The sequence below is a fragment of the Cupressus sempervirens genome, chromosome 5 (genome assembly GCF_028749045.1).
Source record: "Cupressus sempervirens isolate cs-2001-9-10 chromosome 5, ASM2874904v1, whole genome shotgun sequence".
In the NCBI taxonomy this organism is placed as follows: domain Eukaryota; kingdom Viridiplantae; phylum Streptophyta; class Pinopsida; order Cupressales; family Cupressaceae; genus Cupressus; species Cupressus sempervirens.
In genome coordinates this window covers 918,791,979-918,804,281 of record NC_143122.1, presented here as the reverse complement: position 1 = coordinate 918,804,281, position 12,303 = coordinate 918,791,979, and the positions used below count along the sequence as shown (strand labels likewise).

The window sequence follows — 12,303 nt, the reverse complement described above, 5'->3', positions numbered from 1 at the left end:
CAGGTTCGGTGATGTATAGGGTATTATTTTTTTGGTGGCATGAAATTTTATATATATTGTGATTTCTCCATTAAAAAATTTCTCATCTTTTAAAATGTATTGCACTGTATCATATTTGTGAGTTAGAGAAAGATTTTAGATTTGTAATAATAGAGTAAGGATGAATGTATTAGAAGAGTTGATTAAGTGCATAGGTATATGCAACGACCGATGGAGGATTCACTACCTAGTTGAAACATCATGGAGTTTAAAATTAACCATCCAATGTGGAGTGCATCATCTAGAATTCGTCATACAGCTTAAAAGGTGTGATACAGTGACAATCACTCTTTGTTATTTGTATTTGGATATCTTGCATGGAAGAGAAAATACTCTAGACCAATATGATGCTCTTGATATTTTAATGCTAATCTTGTTTACTCTTTTAACATTTAAAACACCTATGATACACATATAATACTGAGCACCTCATCCTTATATGATATAATATAAAATTTCACCCGATATTGCTCACTTCGCAACATTTGACTACATATCTTTAAACCCTCCCAACTAATATTCCACTCATCTTGCCAAACTATAATCTTGGGACACCAGATGGGAAAGTGTTTTCGATATCAAGTGATATGGAATTCTTAGTGGAACTCCTCGTAGATATTCTAACAAAGTACAAAACTGACATTGAAATTCATGGGCTTCTTGTTTGATATTACATTTCAGTCTTTTTGAAGGCAGACAGGCATGGTGCATAATATGGTGGTTAGCATATAAGTCGAGTCTATTTTATAAAACGTTTAATTCCTATTAGTTTGTTGTGTTTATTTTACTTACTGATTTTATGATTCGACATTCCCTAGAAAACACATAGAAGTTGAGCATTTCTTAATGCAGTCGGTCGGGTGATTACATTTTGACATACCAACAAACACATAGGCCTCTCTGTGTTGCGTTAAATTTCATTATTGTTTTGTTATTGATAAGACCTAGGAAATTGTAAGTGATGATGAAACCTCGACGACACGCCGGTTCCATCAAGGTCTTGGTTGAGATATGAAGAGCATGCAAGAGAAATACTTTTGATGTCATCCGCTACAGAATTTGTTGTGGAATACCTTTGGCCATTACGAACGAAAAACATCGAACAGGTTGAAACTCTTGGGGGTTCTTGTTGTGACGTTCCACGAGTTCAATCTTTTTCGAGGCAAATAGGCATGGTCCACAAATGCCAAATATCATAGACATCCATTTTTTTGTATATTATTTTAATGCCTCATCAGTTTGTTTTCTCTAAGAGGCATTAATTAAGTCGAGAGGCTTCTACAATAGGAGCACATTTCATTGTAAACAATCTAACATTTTGGAAAAATTTGATAGGAAGTTGAATAGTTATACCACGTCCTTTATTGAAATTACATTCGGACTTGACCAGCAATGCTTAACACTGACGCTTCCCATTCCCTCATTAACCCCACTGTATTTTTGGTTTGAATGCTTCGATATTTCCAAACACTAAACACGCACCCTATGAGTTCGTAATTGCAAAATTCAGGTCCAGTCGGGTTGTCATAAAATAACAGTTTATTACTGACAGTGTGAAGACACATTTAGATGTTTCTAAATATATTTCTTCGTCATTCACTTGAGCAAGAAGAAAGCCAATAATCTGTTATGATAACAAAACCAAATGTCTTGCCTTATGCTCCATTTTTACGCATTACATGTTTTCAATTCTTTGAAGTTGAACCATCACACATCAACATTATATATGGCAAGAGCCTGTTTTATTTTTTATTCAACATTGTATTAAACAACAGGATCGATATTCTGATTTCTATTCAACATTGGATTGAGTAACAGGATCAATATTATGATTTCTATTCAACATTTTATTGAGCAACAGGATCATTATTCTGAGTATGTATGTTTATTTGTTTTGATTTCTTCTATTTTTGAAAATTTTATTGTGTTGTTTTGTCTTGTTTTCAAAGCTCTATAATTTCCTTAATTTTTCTTAGAAACTTTGATAGAATAGAAATTCTTCTTAATTAGAAACATTGTAGATTTGTATTTCTTCCATTTAAGAAACTTTTATTGTGTAGTTTTTTTTATATTTTGAAATCTGCATAGTTTCCTTAAATTTTCTTAGAAACTTTGTTATATTAGAAATTCTACTCAATTGCAGATTTCTTTCTATTTCTTTCTCTTCATTCAAAACATTAGATTTTTAGAATTTAGATATTATAGTATTAATTAATCTGACTTTTTCTTTAGATTATTTGAATCAATGATTATATTCGTCTATCTATTATTAAAATAAGATTACAAAGCTATTTTAAAATAACATTAATAATGGTAATTGTTTGCAATTTTTATAATTATATGTTTTAATTTTTTATTTTTATTAATGAGTAGTAATCTTTTTAATAGATAGATCAATTTTAATATATAAAATTATAGATTATACTATTTTTCATGTTATATTGTTAAAATTTAGATATGCTCTCAAATTATTGATATTAGAAAACCTTTTAAATTTGTTTAGATTTATTTACTATGTGGATTAATAATAATAATTGTTTGCAATTTTTTATAATTATATGTTTTACAATTTTTAAAATTTATTTAAATAAATAATTTTTTCTCGAGAAATATATTAGTATAAAATTATGATTTAGTTAAATTAATATTCAAAATATTTTAACAAGAATAAAAAATGTAGTAATAGATGGGTTCAATGTTGTTTTTAGATTTGATCTTGTAAGATTTTAAATCTTTATATAAGTGTTGCATTCTATGAACCATCATCATCATGTTGTAGAGTAGTAGATAGATTTTAGATCAACTAATTATATAGTATGGGTCATGTGAACTATTATCATGATGTTAAATAAAAGTAGATGAGATTTATATCAATTATAGCTCCTACAAACTATTATTAAGATTTTCAACAAAATTAGAAGAATTTTTAATCAACTAATTATATGCTATAGGTCCTATGAACTATTATTGAACTATTATATAAAAGTAGATGGATTTGAGATTAGCTAATTATACTATTATAGGTTTTATCAACTACTATCATGATATTAAATAGTAGTAGAATAATTTAGATAAGCTCATTATACATCATGAAGCAATTTAAATCTAATACTTTAAGGAAACTCTTTAATAAAAATAGGAGTTGGTTTTTTAAGAAATAGAAAATTGATTTGAAACCAATCTATTATATAGTTTATCAACCATCCAAGTTTAGATAAATAAACATAGATACACATGTACAATTATAATTAATTTATATTTTCATAATGCATGACACATTAAGTTTTATTAATGAGTAGTAATCTTTTTAATAGATAGATCATTTTTAATATATAAAATTTTAGATTATACTATTTTTCATTTTATATTGATTGATCAATATTATTGTATTGTTGTTATGCATCTTTTTAGAATAGACTTATCTTGTCTTGTGATGTATGTAAGAAGTAGGTCCTAGGCCTTGATATAATCTCTAACATTTTGTCCAAATTTTCTCAAATTTATAAATTTCAACCTTATATTAAAATAGATTAGAAAAATTCAATTAGATCTATCAACTAAGTCTGAAAGATTAATACACATTTAAATGAAATGATGCATCAGGAAATTTAAATTTTATATTTAAGAATGTCGTTTAATTTTTATAAATTTTATTCTACTTATAAATCTCAATTTTAACGTCTATCAAAATATGAAGAAAATAAAAAACAATATTTCATGAAATGTTATCTATTTTCTCCTTAATGTTTGAAGTTAGGTTTTACTATTAAATTTTTAAATCAAAGATTAGAACATTATATAAATAATAGTAAGAACATATAAGTTTTTTGTTAAAAGAAATTAAACGCATAGAATTATGTCAATAGGAAAGAATCAATCAAATCTTCTTCTCTTTCAAATACCAATTTATTTCTATATATGCATAGCTTAATTCTTGTCATTTTGATACTGACCATTTTTTATCCTTACATTATAGATATCAGAAAAAAATTAACTATGGATGCTCAACAAAATAGCTCTGAGAACACTATCACAAGCCCACTTCTTTCAAACGAGTTGGTGCAATCAAGCCAAATTGTTCAAACTTATTTGGATAGATTGGGAACAATCATTTCCAAGTCTTGTAAAAAAATTACAGATGAAATTCATAATGCGAGCTTTCATGTTCGAGGTGTGCAAGATTCTCAAATCTTGTAGGTGGGAAAATATACAAAGGAAATTCATGAGGCATGGAAGAAATCATTTGGGTTCTTTGAATTTAGGAAAGACATCTGCTATGATGAAGAGCACATGGATGGCGAAAATAACCTTTTCTTCACTGATGAATTCCACATGTTTTTGCATCACTATAATGAAATCTAGGAGTCATATTATTTGACATTATCAATTTTTTTAATTAATTTGTCTATTCGACTTATTAATTTTGATGAACGTATGTTATTTTTCCTTTGTCTTAAATAAATTTAGTATTATAGATACAAGACTATTTGGTATTTATTATGTTTGTAGATCTTATCTACACAAAAAAGTTCCTCCTATATGTATTTGTGAATTGTTAAACTATTAATTAGAAATAAATAAATATCTATCTTATCTAAAGTGCAATGCCACTAAATTAATGTGATATTTTAAACCAATTTTATAAAAACTAATTTACTAAATCTACTATTTTTTTAATGTTTGGTTACAAATTTATTTCATAGAAATGAATAAATCAAGTATAAATTTCCAATCGGATCAAGAAAGAAGACAATTTCAAATGGAGCAACAAAGAGCATACCAGAGAGAGTATCATAGACAACGACAAGAACAAATGACACAAGCTGAAAGAGAAGAAGAAAGAAGAAGGAAAAATGAAGTCCGACGACTAAATTATGCTAGAAGAATGGCAGGATTGCTAATACAAGAATTGGAATTAAAAAATAGGGATAGAATTACTCGTCAGTGAACATTTGATGAAGTATCTCATTTTGAAACACAAGGGAGACATGAAGTTGATTTTGAATCAAGTGAGAGGTACAATCAAGCATTACCTGTATTTGTTGAAATGAGTCACCAGAATGAAAATTCAAGAACAACAGAGCGTGTTCCTAAAACACCTCATCCTACAAGCCAAAATAGGATAAATTTAGGTGGACAAGGCAACAGAGAAAATATACAAAACCCAACTCTATTTCTTAAGGATAATTTCTATAGATCCCAAATGCAATTTCGACAACAACTAAAAATGCCACAGATGTGTTATATTTGTCAGGAATGCTATCTACGAATGAAAGTGGTCCATACATCAGAAGGTCCAGTATGCAATAAATGTTGACAAGAAAACATAAACAATTGTGTTCTTCAAGGCTATGATCAATCAGCCGCCTTCCGCAGGCAATTTCTAGTGTAACCGCCCCAAAGTTGTACACGTCAGCTTCTGGACTGGTTTTCCATGTTATGTAGCACTTTGGAGCAACATACCCCCGCGTGCCCACCACCATGGTCATATGGGAAGAATCCTGGTCACGTTCCATCAGTCTCGGCAAACCAAAATCATCCAACTTGGCATTGAAACCAGAATCCAACATTACATTGCTTGCCTTCATGTCTCGATGAACGACACGCTGGGCCCACTCTTCGTGGAGATAAACAAGAGCAGAGGCAATGTCACAGGCGATACTATATCTTCGGCTCCAATCCAGCGTATCCTCCTCTTCCCAAAAAATGTGTTTATCCAGACTCCCATTTGGCAAGTACTCGTACACCTGAAGTAACTCTCCCTTTTCGTGGCACCATCCTAAAAGCCGCACAAGATTATGTTGTCTCAACCTGCTGATTGTTTGAACTTCGGAGACATACTCCTTTCTTCCTTGTCTCGATCCTTGAGCTATTCTTTTCATAGCCAGCGCCTCCCTGGTGCCGAGCAGGATTCCTTTGTAAACGCTGCCGAAGCCGCCTTGTCCAAGCTTTTCTTTCTCGCAGAAATTTCCTATCGCGGCACTGAGCTCGGCGTAGGAAAATCTTCGGGGGCCATGAGAACAGCATTAGTCCAGCTCTGGATCGCTCTCTTCCCTAGCCTTACCTTCTCTTTTCCTTTTTCTGAAATACTGCCACCAGCAAACAACTATGAAGCCACATAGGACCACAATAATGAAGAACACGCATATCAAATAAGCTTTCAGAAAAAATTTGTTTGCATTTCCATTTCTAAGTAATTCACCAGGAGCTCTGACTTCCCACGAATATTCAGAAGTAAAATTCCAAACTTTTACAGTGTGCATCTCGGTGTACTCTCCAGTGGCAACCGAGAAGCCAATCTTGATGTACTCTGGTAGACAGTTGCTCAGATCTATTGTGTGGTTAAATAGAGGGATTTTTGGTTTAGAAGAATTATACCAAAGAAAGAAATGCAAAACCTTTTCTACACCGTCATAATCCACCCAGCCATCCCATGTCGTGTTTGTGAGATTTTGGTGTGTAGAGCGATTAAATAGACTGGATGTATTGAGCGGAAAAATGAACTTCGAGAAAATGCTATTGACGTCGATCCCAACATGATTGTCATCAGGAAATGAACTTCGAGAAAATGAATTCCACATGTTTTTGCATCACTATAATGAAATCTAGGAGTCATATTATTTGACATTATCAATTTTTTTTATAAATTTGTCTATTTGACTTATCAATTTTGATGAATGTATGTTATTTTTCCTTTGTCTTAAATAAATTTAGTATTATACATACAAGACTATATAAAAGTTCCTCCTATATGTATTTGTGAATTGGTAAACTATTAATTAGAAATGTATAAATATCTATCATATCTAAAGTGCAATGCCACTAAATTAATGTGATATTTTAATCCAATTTTATAAAAAATAATTTACTAAATCTACTATTTTTTTAATTTTTGGTTACAAACTTATTTCATAGAAATGAATAAATCAAGTACGAATTTCCAATCGGATCAAGAAAGAAGACAATACCAAATGGAGCAAGAAAGAGCATACCAGAGATAATACCAGAGAGAGTATCGTAGATGACAACAAGAACAAATGGCACAAGCTGAAAGAGAAGAAGAAAGAAGAAGGAAAAATGAAGTCCAATGATTAAATTATGCTAGAAGAAGGGCAGGATTGCTAATACAAGAATTGGAATTAAAAAATAGGGATAGAATTACTCGTCAACGAACATTCGATGAAGTATCTCATTTTGAAACACAAGGGAGACATGAAGTTGATTTTGAATCAAGTGAGAGGTACAATCAAGCATTACCTGTATTTGTGGAAATGAGTCACCAAAATGAAAATTCAAGAAAAACAGAGCGTGTTCCTGAAGCACCTCATCCCACAAGCCAAAATAGGATAAATTTAGGTGGACAAGGCAATAGAGAAAATATGCAAAACCCAAATGTATTTCTTAAGGATAATTTCTATAGATCCCAAATGCAGTTTTGACAACAACTGGATAGCTTGAAAATGCCACAGATGTGTTATATTTGTCAGGAATGCTATCTACGAATGAAAGTGGTCCATACATTAGAAGGTCCAGTATGCAATAGATGTTGACAAGAAAAGGGAAACAATAGATTTTCAGCTTTAAATAATATGGATCTAGGGCCACAACCTGAGGAGCTTGCGAACTTGACCCAAGTTGAGGAAATGGTAATTACATGTGTCAGCCCCATACTTCAAGTTACACATGCAACAGGAGGTCAATATAAATATAAAGGGCATAAAATAAGTTTCCCACAAAATATAGAACATGTTTCCAATATATTGCCACACACAATAGATAATTTTCCAATTATTATTGTTAGATAAAGAGATCAATGTGGAACAAACTATAACTTTACTGTGAATAGGGATTGTGTCTACAAAGCACTCAAATACAAAGTAGAGCATGATAAATTTTATTCAGATGTCCAAATTAAAGAAAATGCTCTCAATGATCTACCTAGAAATGCAGATGAAAATATCTTTCCCAAATTAAAGACAGTCTATATGGAATTTGATTCAAATGCAAATGAGATTATTTTTGTTGGTCTAGTCATGGAGTCAGATGAAGGAAATATAATAGATCTTACAACATCAATGGCTTCAAGACCACCTAATGCCCAAAAGGAAATGAAACTTATTCGTGCATGGGTCAATAACCCTGATGTGAATCCAACATCAATGATAGATTGGCCAAGTATAGGTGTATCTCCCATTAATGAATATGTGACATTAGGATTACTTGATATGGCATTTCCAACATTGTTTCCTGATGGAAGTTGTGATTGGTTAGAGCCATGGTTATGGTAGGTTTATCTTCACGAATTTGTGAAACATCTGATGCATTATAGGGATCATCGTTTTGGCAAACATCCTAGATTTAGATATTTTGTATTCAACATGATAATGAGACATCGTGCACAAAACTCATCGTCAATGTTTGTGAAAAGAAACTTTAAAGACATGCCCATTACCATCCATGAGTTGCGACAACATATGGAAAACACACCCCACTCCAATCTAGAAAATAAATTGATGTGGTTTGGGACATCATTAAGGGGAACACGGACATATTGGACTAAATCTTGTGCAGAATTGACAGATTTGCTTCATCAAATTGGTACTCCTACAATATTTTTCACATTAAGTGCAATAGATATGTATTGGCCTGATTTGCATTCACTTATGCTAGGAACAATGCCAACTGATCCACAAGAACCTTAGAATTGGAGAAGACAAAATATTATTGACTATCCTCACATAGTTGCACACTATATGCAATTAATAAACTCAATGTTTAGAAAAGAGATTCTAGAAAAGGGAATGAATGTCAAGGACTTTTGGTGTAGATATGAATGGAAACATATGGGGTCCCCCCACATACATGGATTCATATCGATTGAAGGAGCACCTGATGTGGATAAAATTTACTGGTCGAATGAGGAGGAAGGAAGAAGTGCTGAAAGATATTTTCACTCCATTGTTCATGCATGGAACCGTAGAAATGATCCTCATCAATGAAATATACAGGCATGTTAATCAATTTATATATATTCATGTAATGTGATATTAATTAGTGTACTTATCTTTTCTTACCTTCAATTGTAGGCATTGGTCAATTTTCAACAACATCCATGTCTCAAAAATACAAGACAGCTTGCAGAGGTGGATTTGGACCGTGACTATGAGGAAATATTAAATTGTGTGGAGTGACACACGATTTGTAAGGAGGGTGCATGCCTATGAAAAAAAGGGAAAGATGGTTTGCAGGTAATTATTTCATCCCAATGAATATTTACTAAATATATATAAATAATTACTACAAAATGACAGAGCTTAATATAATATTTCTTACATGGAGTGTAGGTATAATGCTCCTTGGCCATTAAACTTGGGGGGATCAAAATTATATGAAGACATGGAAATAGGGGAAAAGAAATTTGAACCAATGAGAAATTATGATAGATTCAATTCACATAATCGCCACATACTACAATTATGGAGAGAAAGTATAGATTGGCAACCTATTCTTTCCAAACATGTTGTCATAAAATATATCGCCAAGTATGCAACAAAAGTAGAGAAAAGCTCAGAAACATACTAGCAAATGTTGATGCGTCTATCCAATATGAAAAATCCAGATGATTTAGTAGCACGGGCATATAGGAGGCTTCTAACTAAGACAATTGTAGAAAGAGACATTGGTACTAAAGAAACTTGCCATATGTTATTAGAGCTTCCATTAGTGGAGTGTAGTAGAAGATTTGTCAATCTAAATGTCTCACTTGAGATGTTCAAACCTGCAACTCTAAATAATGAAAATGAAAATGATGAAGAGAATAATACAGAACAAACAAAATCTTTCATTGATGGTTATAAAAAAAGGCCATTATGTATGGAAGGTGTTACATTAATTAATGTAGCTAGATCATGGATATATAATCCTAAGAGAAAAAGAGACAACAAATGGGAGCCTACGGGAAAAGTTGCAATTGTTAGAGTACTTCCTAGGTTTGTATCTATCCCTTCAAGTGAATCAGGTAAATGGATTGAGTTTTGTTTATCATGGTTACTTCTCTACAAGCCATTCTATGATATTGAACAGGATATTGGTCATGATGATGCCTCTATCATACAATGTTGGGAGACATTCACTTATAACCCTTGGCATGTTCAATGTATAATGTCTGCAGAAAATGTTGAAAACCCAAATGATTATGAAATTGAAGACAATGAAGATGTCCATAGAAATACTACAAAACATGAATGGGAGATTATATCTAGGTTGCAACAGGGTTAAAATATACATTGCTTAGAAATAGACATGTTGGGGAGAAGAGATGTTGATAGACAAACAAATTGGTCTATTGATTATCAAGGAGAAGAGTACACTTCCAGAGCAATAAATTTCATAAGTAACATGAAGAATCATGGGTGCCTTATCTATGATGAAATTCCTCAATGCATAAACTACATGACCCTTGGTGAGAAACAAAAAAAGGTAGTCAACATAATCATGATGCACTACCAAAGAAATCAAAATGTAGAACCATTGTTTTTGATAATTCAAGGAATAACATGAACAGGAAAATCATATCTAAGTGGTGCCATTAGTTAATCTCTTCAAAATTTGGCAATGCCATCCCATTCTACACTTCTATTACTTGCACCAATAGGAGTTGTAGCATTCAATGTAGGAGCTTCTACAATTCATTCAAAATTAAAGATACCAATAAGAGATTTTTCTCAACTGGAAGGAGCAAGACTCACAAGTTTTCAAGAAGAAATGTCACATATAAAATATATTTTGATTGATGAAATGAGCTTCATTGGTCAAAACATGTTGGAAAATATAGATTCATGATTGCACCAAGCATTCCCACAATTTGCACATATAAGCTTTGGAGGTAAAGATTCTATTTTTGCATCATGAATAGCTAACTCATGTGTGAAATATACTATATTTGAATCAAATTTATGAATTAATACATAGTTTTCAAAATAATTATTTTTGTCAATTGTATTTTAGGTGTATCTATAATATTGGTGGGAGATTTTGGCTAGTTGCCTCCTGTCAATGATAGAGCAGCATATGACAAAAATGGGGGCACAAAGTTGCTATGCCAAGAATTCAAGATTGTTGGAATGAAATTTTACTTGTAGGTACTTGTGATAACATGTAAAATTAGTTAAGACTTGACAACAATCATGGCTATAGTGTTGTTCAAGATCACATGGTTCTTGCAAATGTTAATGGAAGCTTAGGGGCATACCAATTTAGTTGTATTAATCAAGAAGGACAAATGGAATCAGTAGGACCTCTGATGATAATTTTAATATCATAGAAACTAGAATTACACATATTGTAAATAAATATTATTTTCTATGTCTTAAGCTTTACAGTCTCAAACAATAGGAGTATTTAACATGCTTGACTTGTAAGTATATGTGCACTCTCGTGAAGAGAAACAAGCCTATATATGACATGTGGAGTCAAGAGGGCATGAAGACGAAATCAAGAATAGTAGAAAAAACATATTCATAGGTTGGCAACAGTATAATAGTTCCAATAATGTCATGCTCTATATGCAATGATTTCATAAAACATATCAATTAATAAAAGGATAGCTCCATTGATGTCTACCACCTACAACACTCAGAAGCCCATGCCAATAGCAGAGTTATATCTTTGTCAAACATACAAGCTCCCACCTACACCTTTACTTTGAATGTCTTAGACTAAATTATTATATCTTTACTCATTTAGCTTAGGATGTAGCAGTATAATAGTTCTAGTGTCATCCTCTATATGCAATGATTTCATGAAACGTATCAGTTGAGAAAAGGACAACTCCATTGATTTCTACCAGCTACAACACTCAAAAGCCCATGCCAATAACAAAGTTATATCTTTGTCAAACATACAAGCTCAATTATTATATCCTTACTTGTTTAGCTTAGGACATAAATATTTAATTTAAACTAGACTAATCTAAGTCCTATAAGGATTATTAAAATCATCTACATTTATTTATACAAATTACAAAAATTATCAATAATTAGAAATAATTTACGAATAAACAATTTTAAAAAAATTAAACATTTAATGACAAATGAAAATCTATTTTATATTTTATTTTGAGGCAATATAAGAGATGAGGAAACCTATTTTTTAGTTTGTTTGTAGTTCCATTTGTAATTAAAGGTCCCCAATGCTACTTTTATCCCTTACCATTGTAAGAATAGGGCCCCAAAATGCGAGAAATTATGAATCTGCAAACAAAAA

The 12,303-nt window shown here is 31.6% G+C and overlaps 1 protein-coding gene across 1 annotated transcript; it reads right to left on the bottom strand.

The window, feature by feature from the left end:
* Positions 1-5,216: 5,216 nt before the first annotated feature.
* Positions 5,217-6,620, bottom strand: LOC149558933 (L-type lectin-domain containing receptor kinase S.4-like). Its single transcript, XM_089831134.1, has 2 exons — positions 6,130-6,620; positions 5,217-6,042 (listed from the first exon to the last, which is right to left on the bottom strand). Exons 1-2 carry the CDS (start codon positions 6,618-6,620, stop codon positions 5,217-5,219), a joined length of 1,317 nt encoding a protein of 438 aa, XP_089687260.1.
* Positions 6,621-12,303: the final 5,683 nt, after the last annotated feature.